This window comes from Clarias gariepinus, chromosome 12 (genome assembly GCF_024256425.1).
Source record: "Clarias gariepinus isolate MV-2021 ecotype Netherlands chromosome 12, CGAR_prim_01v2, whole genome shotgun sequence".
NCBI classification, from domain to species: Eukaryota; Metazoa; Chordata; class Actinopteri; order Siluriformes; family Clariidae; genus Clarias; species Clarias gariepinus.
The window spans coordinates 9,473,626-9,487,500 of record NC_071111.1 but is presented as its reverse complement, the minus strand read 5'-3'; the positions used below and the strand labels follow the sequence as shown (position 1 = coordinate 9,487,500).

Sequence of the window (13,875 nt, the reverse complement as noted above, 5' to 3'; positions counted from 1 at the left end):
CTCACTCTCACACGCACACTCGCTCACGCACACTCGCTCACTCGCTCACGCACTCACACACACTCGCTCACTCTCACACGCACACTCGCTCACTCTCACACGCACACTCGCTCACTCTCACACGCACGCTCGCTCACTCTCACACGCACGCTCGCTCACTCTCACACGCACGCTCGCTCACTCACTCTCACTCACTCACGCTCACTCACACACGCTCACTCACACACGCTCACTCACACACGCTCACTCACACACGCTCACTCACTCTCACTCACACACACTCACTCACTCACTCTCACACACACACACTCACTCACTCACTCTCACACACACACACTCACTCACTCACTCTCACACACACACACTCACTCACTCACTCTCACACACACACACTCACTCACTCACTCTCACACACACACACTCATTCACTCACTCTCACACACACACACTCACTCACTCACTCTCACACACACACACTCTCACACACACACTCACACACACACACTCTCACACACACACTCACACACACACACTCTCACACACACACTCTCACACACACACTCACACACACACACTCACTCACTCACTCACACACACACACACTCTCACACACACACACTCTCACACACACACACACTCACTCTCACACACTCACTCACTCACTCTCACACACACACTCACTCACTCTCACACACACACTCACTCACTCACTCTCACACACACACTCACTCACTCACTCTCACACACACACACACTCACTCACTCACTCTCACACACACACACACTCACTCACTCTCACACACACACACACACACTCACTCACTCACTCACTCACTCACACACTCACTCACTCACTCACTCACTCACTCTCACACACACACTCACTCACTCTCACACACACACTCACTCACTCTCACACACACACTCACTCACTCACTCACTCTCACACACACACTCACTCTCACACACACACACTCACTCACTCACTCTCACACACACACTCACTCACTCACTCTCACACACACACTCACTCACTCACTCTCACACACACACTCACTCACTCACTCTCACACACACACTCACTCACTCACTCTCACACACACACTCACTCACTCACTCTCACACACACACTCACTCACTCACTCTCACACACACACTCACTCACTCACTCTCACACACACACTCACTCTCACACACACACTCACTCACTCACTCTCACACACACACTCACTCACTCTCACACACACACTCACTCACTCACACACACACACTCACTCACTCACTCTCACACACTCACTCACTCACTCACTCTCACACACACACTCACTCACTCTCACACACACACTCACTCACTCTCACACACACACTCCCACACTCTCACACACACACACACTCACTCTCACACACACACACACTCACTCTCACACACACACACTCACTCTCACACACACACACACTCTCACACACACACTCACTCACTCACTCTCACACACACACTCACTCACTCACTCTCACACACACACTCACTCACTCACTCTCACACACACACACACTCACTCTCACACACACACACACTCACTCTCACACACACACACACACACACACACAATTACACACACACACACAGACATATACACATACACACCTACTCCCAATCTTTCTCTCGCACGCACACACACACACACACACTCACACACCGCCGTTTGGTGCTGTTTATATTCCCTCTGGAAGTGGATTCTGTGCCAGAGACATTCCTGTGTCTCCACTCAGTCCACTGTGAGAGGACTCCTGCACAATAAAGCTCAGGATAAAACTGTGTGTTCTTCTCGTCAGTACTGAAGTCAGTTATTCATCACTGGTTTGTTTATTCAGTAATAAAACACTGACGCAACCGAACACAGAGTCTAATCTAAGGGCGAGTCGCAGCTGAGGTTTAATTATACAACAAAGCACGGGAAAAAATATTCAACGGATATTAAGCACACACCCTTATGCAGTCACATGTACACACACACACAGTCAAACACACCCTTGCTTGGAGTAAGAAATACATAATACACAAACAGTTAGATATATAAAGATCTCAATATTGTGAATGGACAAAGAATAGAAAAGATGACGGTTGTTCAAGTCAAACCGGGACTTTCAATTATGTGGAATAACAACACAGTTATGAGAGTAAAAACTCTCTTTATTTCTCTATATAACGTAGAAGGTTCTCTGTATGCAGGAGCCATAGTCGGACTGCCTGCTTCACGTCTAAAACAATGGCCTCCCAGGAACTCCTTCAATTGTAAAAACGTATGGAAATGTCTTGGAGTGAGTTCAGGACTGTACTGGGGATGTGGTAATAACTCCCAGTCGAGTTCCGGTAATGTGCAAGTGGTGTGATGTTTTTCCATCTTAATTCATGAGAAAATTCACCACAAGTCCCGCACAAATACTGAAGAAATGTGCACACTACCAACAGAACCACTAACACACCCAGAATCTATTACTTCAGAGATAAAATGCACCTCGACCACACCTCACTTTTAAACACAAGCATTAGCGATGCTGCCAGAGCCTCAACTACTCTCTGCAATGACATCACAAGCAGCAGTGAGCTCGAGCAGAACAGAAGACAGTGAGAGAGACAGCTGGTCAGCAGGGTGTGTGTGGAGTCCAGCACATTCTCCACAGAGAGAGCCGGGCATCCCTCAATGCAGCCTTTTCAGCTCTGCAACCCCACGCCAGTGTAACACGATGCCGTTCCCCCGCCAGTGCTCGACTGGTGGCCTGCTCGCAGCTCCTGATCTAAAGATAAACCTTCGAGAGGTCTGAGGTAAAGAGCAGGAGGATGTGTGCTGGAGCTAAATGATAAAAAAACGGGCTTTCACCTGCCGTAACCTCAAACGCTGCAGAATGTAGTGTCGTGTCTTTTGGTTTATGGATTATTCAAGAGCTTTTGCATTATACATGTGCTGATTTCTGCACACAGACAAACACCACACAACACACAACTGTTTCCCCTTAAGGGAAATGTTTGCCTTCAAGGCTGACATTAATTAAATTTCTCCCTGATCAATCAGAACAACGAGAGGCAGGAGTCTCTTTGCTCTCTTTGATTTTGCTCTCAGGGTGAGTTTCCAGCCAAAAAAGTTAGAAATATTTTCATGATTTAATGCAAGATTTGTAAAAACAGAAGTATTTTCTTTTTATCTTTACATAATGAACAAAACCCAAATACTAAAGCAAAAAAAATGATGCACGAATACTAAGGTATCAATACCTTACACACAAAGATTGAGGTAAAAATACTGAAGCTCAAACAACAAGGTACAAATACCAAACTGCAAACACTAAAGAATAAATACTGAGATAAAAACACCAAACACTATTGTACGAACACTAACATACAAAAACTGAAACCCAAGTCCTAAAGCACAAACACTGAGGTGAAAACATAGAGATACAAACGCTAAACTGCAAACACCGATGTACACACACTTAATGGTAAACAATGAGGTAAAAGAGCGAAGCCCAAACACTTAAGCACAAACACCGAGCTACAAATACCAAAGCACAGACATTGAGGTACAGTATCAAAGTGCAAACACTGAGATACAAACACTGATGTATAAATACTAAAGGACAAATACTAAAGTAAAAATACTAAATCACAACACTGAAGCCTGAAGACTATAGTGCAAACACTAGGCACATATACTGAGGTATCAATACCTAAGCACCACACTAAGGCACAAACACCAAGGTACAAACAGTTCATCACAAAGGCTGAGGTAAAAATACTGAAACTCAAACAACAAGGTACAAATACCAAACTGCAAACACTAAAGAATAAATACTGAGGTAAAAACACCAAACACTATTGTACGAACACTAACATACAAAAACTGAAACCCTACAGCACAAACACTGAGGTGGAAACATAGACATACAAACGCTAAACTGCAAACACCGATGTACAAACACTTAATAGTAAACAATGAGGTAAAACTGCGAAGCCCAAACACTTAAGCACAAACACCGAGCTACAAATACCAAAGCACAGACATTGAGGTATAATATCAAAGTGCAAACACTGAGATACAAACACTGATGTATAAATACTGAAGGACAAATACTAAAGTAAAAATACTAAATCACAACACTGAAGCCTGAACATTATAGTGCAAACACTAAGGCACAAATACTGAGGCATTAATACCTAAGCACCACACTAAGGCACAAACACCAAGATACAAACAGTTCTTCACAAAGGCTGAGGTAAAAATACTGAAGCTCAAACTAAAAGGTACAAATAGCAAACTGCAAACACTGAAAAATAAATACTGAGGTAAAAACCCCAAACACTATTGTAGGAACACTAACATACAAATACTGAAACCCAAGTCCTAAAGCACAAACACTGAGGTGGAAACATAGAGGTACAAACGCTTAAAAGTAAACAATGAGGTAAAAAAGCGAAGCCCAAACACTTAAGCCCAAACACTGAGCTACAAATACCAAAGCGCAGACACTAAGATACAAACACTGAGGTAATAATACTGAAACACAAACCCTGAAGTGTGAACATTAAGGTGGAAACACTGAGGTACAAACACTGAAGTACAAATACTGAAGCGGAAAGACAGCAGTACAAACATTTAGGTAAAAACAATGAATCGCAAATACTAAAATCCTTATGCTAAAGTGTAAAGACTAAGGTACAAACACTGATGTACAAATAAATACATCAGTGTAAAGCGCAAACACTGAGATACCAACACTAAGGTACAAACACTGAAGCGGTAAGAAAGCGGTACATACATTAAGGCACAAAAACCGAATCACAGGTACAAATACTAAAATGCAAACACTGAGGTACAAATACCAAAGTGCAAACACTAAGATACAAACACTGAGGTACAAATACTGAAGTCCAAACAATGAGGTACAAATACTGAAGCGGTAAGAAAGCGGTACAAACATTAAAGCACAAACACTGAGGTACAAATAATAATGTATAAGGACTGAGGGACAACCACTGAGTTGCAAAGACTAAAGTACAAACACTGAGGTACAAATACTAGCGATGAAATCCTGAAGCCCTACCCAGCCCTACACCACCCTGAGATCTGAATAAAGAAGCAGGAGCTGAACTGCACAGGGTCTGACTTGTCCATCGCCGCCTCCTGAACACATGCAACATGTGGAGGCAGTTTCTTAGGCCCCGCCGTACCGTGTTAGCACACGACTGATACTCACTGCTTCTGTGTGGATTGGATGGACGGCGAAGAGGAGCGCAGTGAGGAAGGCCAGGCGTCCGTCCTGGAACACGTAGTGTCTGCAGGTGTGCATTAGAAGAGCGGTGACGATGCAGTGCAGACACACGTTCACCAGGTGGAAATAAAATGGACTCATCCCACCGAGTACAATGTTCAACCTGCACAGAGAAAAAAGGACTGGCGTTAGGTCAGTGCTCTCAGGGAGCGGGGACGAGAGGAACGGGACAGAGAGAGACACAATGAGGAGACGAGGTCAGACAGGAGCAGAGGAGGGGGTCAAGAAGAATTAACTGGAAAAAGTAACATAACGAGGCAGTATGCAGTGCGCATCAGGAAACCTTCCAGGTGATGATAAACATGTGTGAAAGTATTAACATCAGCTGCTACTGATCTACAGGGGGAGAAACGTTCTACAGCTTCACGCCAGAGTGAAGAGAATCCTCAGTTACACACACACAGAGAGAGAGAGGGAGAGAGATGGAGAGAGAGAGAAACTTAAGAGAGAGACTAATGCTAAATGACAGCAGTATAACAAGGGCCAGCGTCACTAATGTGAATGTGTGTGTGTGTGTGTGTGTCTCAGAATGAGAGGAAAAAAGTTTGTGATTCAGCAGATCTGAATCTGATCACACTGAGCACAAAGGACACTGATGGATTAGATTACCGAGAGAAAAAGCACACACACACACACACACACACACACACACACACACACACACCTACACTCAGAGGCGCACAAACACATGCACACACAGAGACACAAACATACACAAATAGACACAGACACTCTCCATACACACACACACACACACACACACACACACACACACGTACACTCAGGCACACACACACACCCACACAAACACACATACTTCGACAGAAAAACATCGCCACACTCACAGGAACACACAGGAACAAACACACAGACTCAGACAGACACACAGATCCACAAAGGCAAATACATAGCCAGACAAATACACAGACACACACAGCCAGAAACACACACACACACTGCTAGACTCATTTTACCGATCAAATACCTCTCAAATATTAATAATATTTCTTTATCAAATTTCTTTAACAAATTTGTTTAAATTTTATATATCTTTTTTGTGAAAAGTATTTAAATCACATTTACATAACAAACATATACAGTAACACAAATTCGCTGAGAAAATGTGCAAGCACACACACACACACACACACACACACGCACACATACACACATACACACGCACTTCCATTACAGGGGCAACTGCTTTGGTTCTCTCAGTAACGAACACGGCTCATTAGTCGATGTGCTCGAGGCCAGAGAGGATCTGAAGAAAGGAAAAGAGGCAGAAGCACGGGCGGAAGAAGAGCAGCTGATGACCTACTGAACACCAAACCACATTAGTTTGTGTATTTTATCATCCTTTTTTCATTTAGAAAATTGCTTAAACACTAGGAAAGGATTGTGTTGGACGCATTCCATGTAGATGGCAGATGTAGAAAAATAACCAACAAAAGGTAAAAAATTCATTGTAGCACAATCATTATTTCTCTGTGAATGAGCATGGATGAAAAGGAAGGTAACAGAGACGCCAAATGTCACTCCTGATCTGAAAGCAGCAGGAACAACACACTACAATAATCTATAATAATCCTACACTTTAACACAAAGTTCGTCTGCAACAAGAACACCACCACACCCAGAGTGAAGCATGGTGGTGGGAACATGATGATAAAGCAACTGCTTCTCTGCAAAACATACAAATTCATTACAGATAAACTAAGGAAACATGAATGGAATGATGTGAGCCAAGCTTCTGGGTTCAATCCTATTGAAATATAATGGAGGATCCTGAAAACGCAAGTGTCAGTACGACACTCATAAGCTCATAACGAAGAGACACGATGGGACAAAATAAACTTACTGTAGATGTATTGAAACTGTAACTTGAAGATGCAACAATTTGTATCATCACATTTAATTAAATTTAACCAATACTGATATATACTGAGAGGTATATAAAAAATTTATACCTGGAATGACCAGGTTATCATATCTATGCAGTTTTCCTTCCTTAATGGGACGAGCATATTTTAGGACTCAGATTGCAACAGAGTGGTTCTGGGAGCATGAGGAATCATTTGCACACATGAACTGGCCACCACTGGTATGCTGTAATCAAACAAAAGTGACTGAATGAAATCTTAGAGCATGCAAATACGTCATATCAAGATTTTAACTTCATCATTACATTCTAATGATAATCACTAGACCATAAAACACACTGATGCCAATTCTGCAATAACAACCACTCTCCACATACACACACAAATGTGCAAATAAAGTGATAAACATACCGAGGCATCGTGGCGGAACAGAGACAGCACCTGGGTACTTCTCTGATCTGCCAGGGCTGATGAAGCAAATTACACTGTACATAAATAAACATATCAGACTCAAGCAGCATGGCAAACCTTTAAGACGTGGGGAAAGAAACTGAGCCAAAGAACACATTAACTATGTAATGGACAAACCTGTACAAAGAAAAACCATGAAATATTATTACTGTATGGTTTTATAAGACTCAGCGTTAGTGATGATCGGGCCATTGTGGGGAGTTCTTCGCTTTGTCACTCAATTCAAGACAGCCTTCAAGGAACAATTTCGTAAGATGATGAAGTTGATAATGAACTATTACTCTTGAGGGAGCTCAATCATTCACTTATCATCAATACCGCTTTATCCGGTATACAGGGTCACGGGGGGCAGAGGGCAATTGGTTGCAGGGCACGCACACTCATTCACACACCATGGGCAATTTGGGAATACTAATGAACCTACTCTGCATGTCTGGACTCTGAGAGGTTGTACACAGAGGGAACCCTTCCAGCACAGGGAGAACATGCAAACTCCATGCACACAGACCCCGAAGTGGGAATCAAACCCAGACCCTGGAGATGCAAGGCAACAGTGCTATCAACTAAGCCAGAGATATGATGGGTAAAATGGTGATCAGAGAGAGAGAGAGAGAGAGAGAGAAATGAAATAAATGTTTATGTTGCATGGTACAAAGAATGTCTGCACATGGAAAAGTAAGGAATAAAAATGCATTATTTTTTCCCTATATTGACCATCATGACAATGTTGATGTTTGTAGATTGTATCAGATTAATAAAATTATATAAGGAAGGGGGCGTGTCTGTTCACTGGCTGCCAAAAAAGAAGTTTGCAAAAACTAAAAGTTTCCCCAAAACTGAAAAAGTGCGAAAGAAGTCTAGAAAACTAATTTCCTCGAATGCCCCAGGTGAGAAGCCGACACGCTGTAGAAATGCCCCGTCAATGCAGATGTGCGAAGCTGCGTACACATCTGCCCTAGAAGTTGCGCGTGCTACAGAGCGCGAGCGCGGGACTCACTTGAAGGTGAGCACGCAGAGCGGACGGTACGACTTGTGGCTCGTGTTGTCGGCCATCCTTTTGCCCCAGAAGTCGTCGGTGAAGATGCTGAGGAGGCTGGAGCCGGGCCGCACGTCCGGGTTGTTCACGATGGCCCAGACGTCGTCGTGCACGAACTCCCCCCATAGCGCGTTAGAGTAGCAGAGCGCGCACGCGGCGAGCAGAGCGCTGTGCGCGAGCAGCGCGGACGGACAGAGCGGCCGCTCCTCCTGAGCTCGCGCGCCGCGGCTCCTCCCGGTCCCGGTGCTGCACGCGGTCATGTCGCTCCTCTCCGCACACCGCGCGCGCAGCCCTCACACCGGAAACATGCAGCTGCTGCCATGGCTGTTCCGGGGCTCGCAGACACTCAACGCGCTCGGGATGCGTAAAAACACTGAGGCGCGCGGAGCTGTGCACAGAGAGAGACAGAGCCAGGAGTCCGCCTCTCTGCGCATGCGCACATGTGAACACGTCTCGGACTGATTCGATTCTTTTGAGCGATTCATTGTGTTGATTCACTGATTCAAAATGACACGAAAGTGCTGGATTTGGCCAAAGCTGTTAATTATTGAATCCAGGTGTCTTAATCAATCAGGTCCCTTATCCCCAGTGAAGGGGGATCTTAATGCTTCAGCATACCAAGACATCTTGGACAATGCTAAGCTTCCAACTCTGTGGAAACAGTTTGCGGAAGGCCCTTTTCTATTCCAACATAACTGTACACCAGTGCACCAAGCAGGGATTATTAAGACATGGTTTGATAAGTTTGGTGTGGAAGAACTTGACTGGCCCTAACACCGAGACCTGACCTCAACCCCATTGAGCACCTTTGGGATGAACTGGAACAGAGATTGTGAGCCAGACCTTCTCGTCCAACATCAGTGTCTGACCTCAGAAATGCTCTACAGAATGAATGGAGACGAATTTAGAAACAGTCCAAAATCTTGTGGACAGCCTTCCAAGAAGAGTGGAAGCTGTTATAGCTGCAAAAGGCGGAGCAACACCCTATTGAAGTATATGTATTTGCATACAATGTTGATTTTCGAACCTTGGGTCTGTGTGCATGGAGTTTGCATGTTTTCCCTGTGCTTGGTGGGTTTCCTCTGGGTGCTCTTGTTTACTCTCACAGTCCAAAGACATGCAGATTAGGTTAATTGATATTCCCAAATTACCCATAGTGTGTGTGTGTTGTGTGTGTGTGTGTGTGTGTGTGTGCCCTAAGATGCATTGGCACTCTGTCTCTGTCACCCTGCATTGTGCCAAACGTCTCCCAGTATACGCTCCCAAGCCTCCCATGACCCTGTACAACAGATAATATAAGGATAAATAGATAGACAATATAGTAATATATGATAATGTAGGCGATAAATAAATGGACTCCCGAAGGTTGGTTTCTCAAATGCATACTTAGTCATGTAACTTCATTATAATCACAGATATCCTACATAGAGTACATTGGTCGTACTGGCTGCCCTTGAGGTTAAAACCGATCTTTGTTTGTCTTTGTTTTTCTTCTTTATATTAATAAATTGTATTAACACTATCTAAGTGTTTTTAAGTACAACCGACAGCTGTGGACTTATTCTAACATTAATATACAGTATGATGTAAAAACATTATTTTTCTCATGATCCTGTGTTCTGTATAACTTTTCCAGCCGCCTAACACACAGTATGACTGCAGATCAATCCCTGCTATTACTGTTATCATCCAAATGAGGATGGGTTCCCTATTGAGTCTGGTTCCTCTCAAGGTTTTTCCTATTGCCATCTCAGGGAGTCTTTCCTCGCCCCCGGCTTGCTCATCAGGGACCATCTAATCAGTTTGTTACACATTCCATACAAATTAGCATAATTTTTTTTTGATTGTATAAATCTGTTTTGCGACAATGACATTTGGTAAAAGCGCTATACATATAAAATAAAATTTAATAGTTTATAACTAGTTTCAAGAATTCAGCATCATCTGGGATTGGTTAGATCTTCCCAGGGTGTGAAATGCGAGCCAATCCTAGAGCACAAAGGTGGGCCTTAAATGCAGCATGTGTTTAGCGCAGTTAAGGACCATATCATGCAAATTCCTATCAAGTAATGATGTAGCAGTGCTTTTAGCTCCTTTTAAACCTGATGCTGTGGGCTTTAAGCAAATAATATCACACTGAGCGTGATTACCAAAGCTGATTGAGGATTAAACAATATCTTAACCCTTATAGCAATAAAGTAAGCTTATAAGAACTGTGCACTTCATCTGCATTTTACCATCCAATCTTCATGTCTTTCTTTTGCCAATACAAGAAAACTAGTGACGGCAATCTACTGGTGTCCTGTTTTCTCATTTGTGACACAAAAACCTTTTCTTATGCCTGTATCTGTAGTTATAATGGCAGCAGTTTATAGCACAAGACTAACTTCCTTTTGACTTTTGACTGCAATGCTGCTCGGGACCTAGGACAAATTTGCAATACGCTGGCTATGTTATATTTACTCTTTAAGATATCTTTGATTAATAATATTCGAGGAAGAATCAGAAATACTTCTGGTGTCGTGCAATGCCACAAGTCATGCACAGTCCTAAAACACATTTAACATGTATTATTGCATGTACACATGACCATCTTAGAGGGTCAGTAAGGTAACTTGAATACATCTTTAAAGGTGTATTAGGTCAGAGAAGTATTTTTTTTGTCCAAGAATTGATATTTGAATGATTCCCTCCCAGGATCACAAAGCTCTGCCCCAAGACACTTAAACAGCCTGTACAGTGTCTATCAAATGTCTGACAGGAGGCATTGTCCAGAACCAAGATTAGTTTTCCAAAATAGCATTTTTTAAAGCAACTTTTGCTAAGGTCAGAGCTTAACCCATTATTTTTATGTCCATCAGTCCATTTTCTATTCCATATAACCTGTGTAGGTCATAGGGGACTAGAGCCTATCCCAGGGAACTTAGTGCAAGGAACAGTGCACAAGCACATATACACCCCCCAATCATATACTACAGGCAAATCTGTACTATCATGCAACCGTTTTTATTATTATGTTCCACCCTTAATTAACCAAAAAAAAACAAACACAATTGCACCTTGAACACAATTTTAAACAAAAACGTTATATAAAAATGACTCATCATTGCTGTCGAATTCTCATTTGTGTTTCAGCATGACTGAATGCACGACTCTGACTCTCCAGACGTTGTGTATAATTTTCAGAAAGGTGTGAGAGAGAGAGGTTATATTAATGAGTTTGTTTTAATATGTTATTTTCACCAGTCATACACAGGGACTCGTACTGCATCTCCTCCTGATAAGTAAATAATCCTAATGAACAGATTTAAGAGTGTAGCTCTGGCTGCACAGGTTTGGCAAGTCACAGGCTTATATCATATAAACAAGCACAATTAAAGTCCTTGATTAAAAAAAAAAATTGTATTGTTGTCACAAAGGGCGGCACATAGGCCTAACCGCTAGCACTGTCGTCTCGCACCTCGGGTCTGTGTGCATGGGGCTTGCATGTTCTCCCAGTGCTTGGTGGATTTCCACATAGAGTCCAATTATTATGCTTTATTAGGCTAATTGGCATTCCCAAATTGCCTGTAGTGTGTAAATGAGTATATAAGTGTGTGTATAAGTGTGTGTCCTGCGATGGGTTGGGACCCCATCCAGGGTGCACCCTGCCTCGTGCCAAAATTCTCCTTTGAGAGGGTCCAGGCCGCTGTGACCCTGAATACAGGATAAATGGTATGGATGATGAATAAAGGAATAAATGTCAGAAATATGTATTAATTTTTAACATAATCATACAATATGTTCCGGGGCTTCACCTGTATCAGGATTTGCATTCAACTGTTTCACTTGTAAGGTTTTCCATTATATTTATCAAGTGTACATACTGTATGTATGTATGTATGATGTTCAATGGTCATGGTGAAATGCATTTAGAAAAGTATATTTGGAAAGTATTATAAGCTGTGCAATTTTGTAAACAAGGGAGGAAAAAAAGCGAAGGAGTTATTGTTTATACCCGTTATAAAGTAGGTGACAGTACAAGTACAAGGTGTCGTTCGTTTATAAATTAAATGTGCAATCTTTGGCAAGTTGCTGTGGTGTGAAAGAAGGAAAAAAAAACTTCTGGAGGAGCTGTTAGTGAACGTAAATGCAGATTCATACCGAACTGATTGTATAAAATCCCCAGTTTGAGTGCGGAGGAAAACATCTGCCTTCCTGCCCCCAGTGGTCAAACCTGTGACTCAGATACACTACTGCCATAAACTGTATGCATTAGACCTACTTCTCGTTTAGGTCTATTAGCTAACACTTGTCTTGGCCTCATATATATCGATCCTACAATTCATCATTATAATTTTATATCAGACACAGTGAAGCAATTCATCACTAAATTTGTTGTTCTTTTAAGCAATACACTGACTTAAAACCAGATTACCTTTTCATTTTTATTTCTTTCTGCATGGGCTAATGGGAAAACTGAAGGAACTTATCAACCAGTGGTGTAGTTTACACGGTTTAAAGTTAATACAAAGCACACAGTAAGCCTCAAACTCAATGTTCTTCTTCTTGCAAGCTCATTTCAGCTTCCAATTATATATATAAAAAAAGGAACACATTTTCCCCAGGAAGGCACATCACAATCTTGGGCGATATTAAAAAACAGCGGCTGTGTATTGTCAGGGTGACAGATGTGATAATAACAGATGACAAAATAAACTTTGCACAGAGAGCTTTCTGTTGCCAGGCAACCTGGTTCTTGGTGTAATTTTTTTTTCTTCTTTTCCCTTTTCCAAACAAAAGGTGTTCAAGTCAAACCGGGACCTTCTTTCTCTATATATAATCTCCTGCTACACTAATGCACTTATCCCAGTGTTTCACTTGATGGCTTGGATACCATCAAGGTAGAATGTTTTCTCAGGAGTCTTCATCACGTCTAAAACACTGGCCTCTCGGGAACTCCTTTACATGTGTAAATGCGTAGAAACGGGTAATGTGTAAAGTAGTGTCTGTAAATGATTGACAGATCCCACAGACAGACTTGGTTACATGTTATCTGTCAATTTTCACTCGGTGAATGTTCGCAGGAACAATGGGATCCGAGCCACCTCGACCCGAGATCTGTCAGTTTTACAACTTCATTCATGAGAAAGAAAGTCCAGGTTTGACTTGAACTTCCCT

General features: G+C 42.5%; 1 protein-coding gene across 1 annotated transcript in view; it reads right to left on the bottom strand.

Annotated features, from left to right (window-relative positions):
- Window positions 1–9,102, bottom strand: part of tmtc1 (transmembrane O-mannosyltransferase targeting cadherins 1) — a 52,246-nt gene extending 43,144 nt beyond the window's left edge. Inside the window, exons 1-2 of the mRNA XM_053508671.1 lie at window positions 8,677–9,102; window positions 5,251–5,428 (exon numbers count right to left, since the gene is read on the bottom strand). Of these exons, the coding sequence (XP_053364646.1) occupies window positions 5,251–5,428; window positions 8,677–8,975 (477 nt within the window). The 5' untranslated portion in view covers window positions 8,976–9,102. The remainder of the gene's footprint in view (window positions 1–5,250; window positions 5,429–8,676) is intronic.
- Between the last annotated feature and the right edge of the window lie 4,773 nt (window positions 9,103–13,875).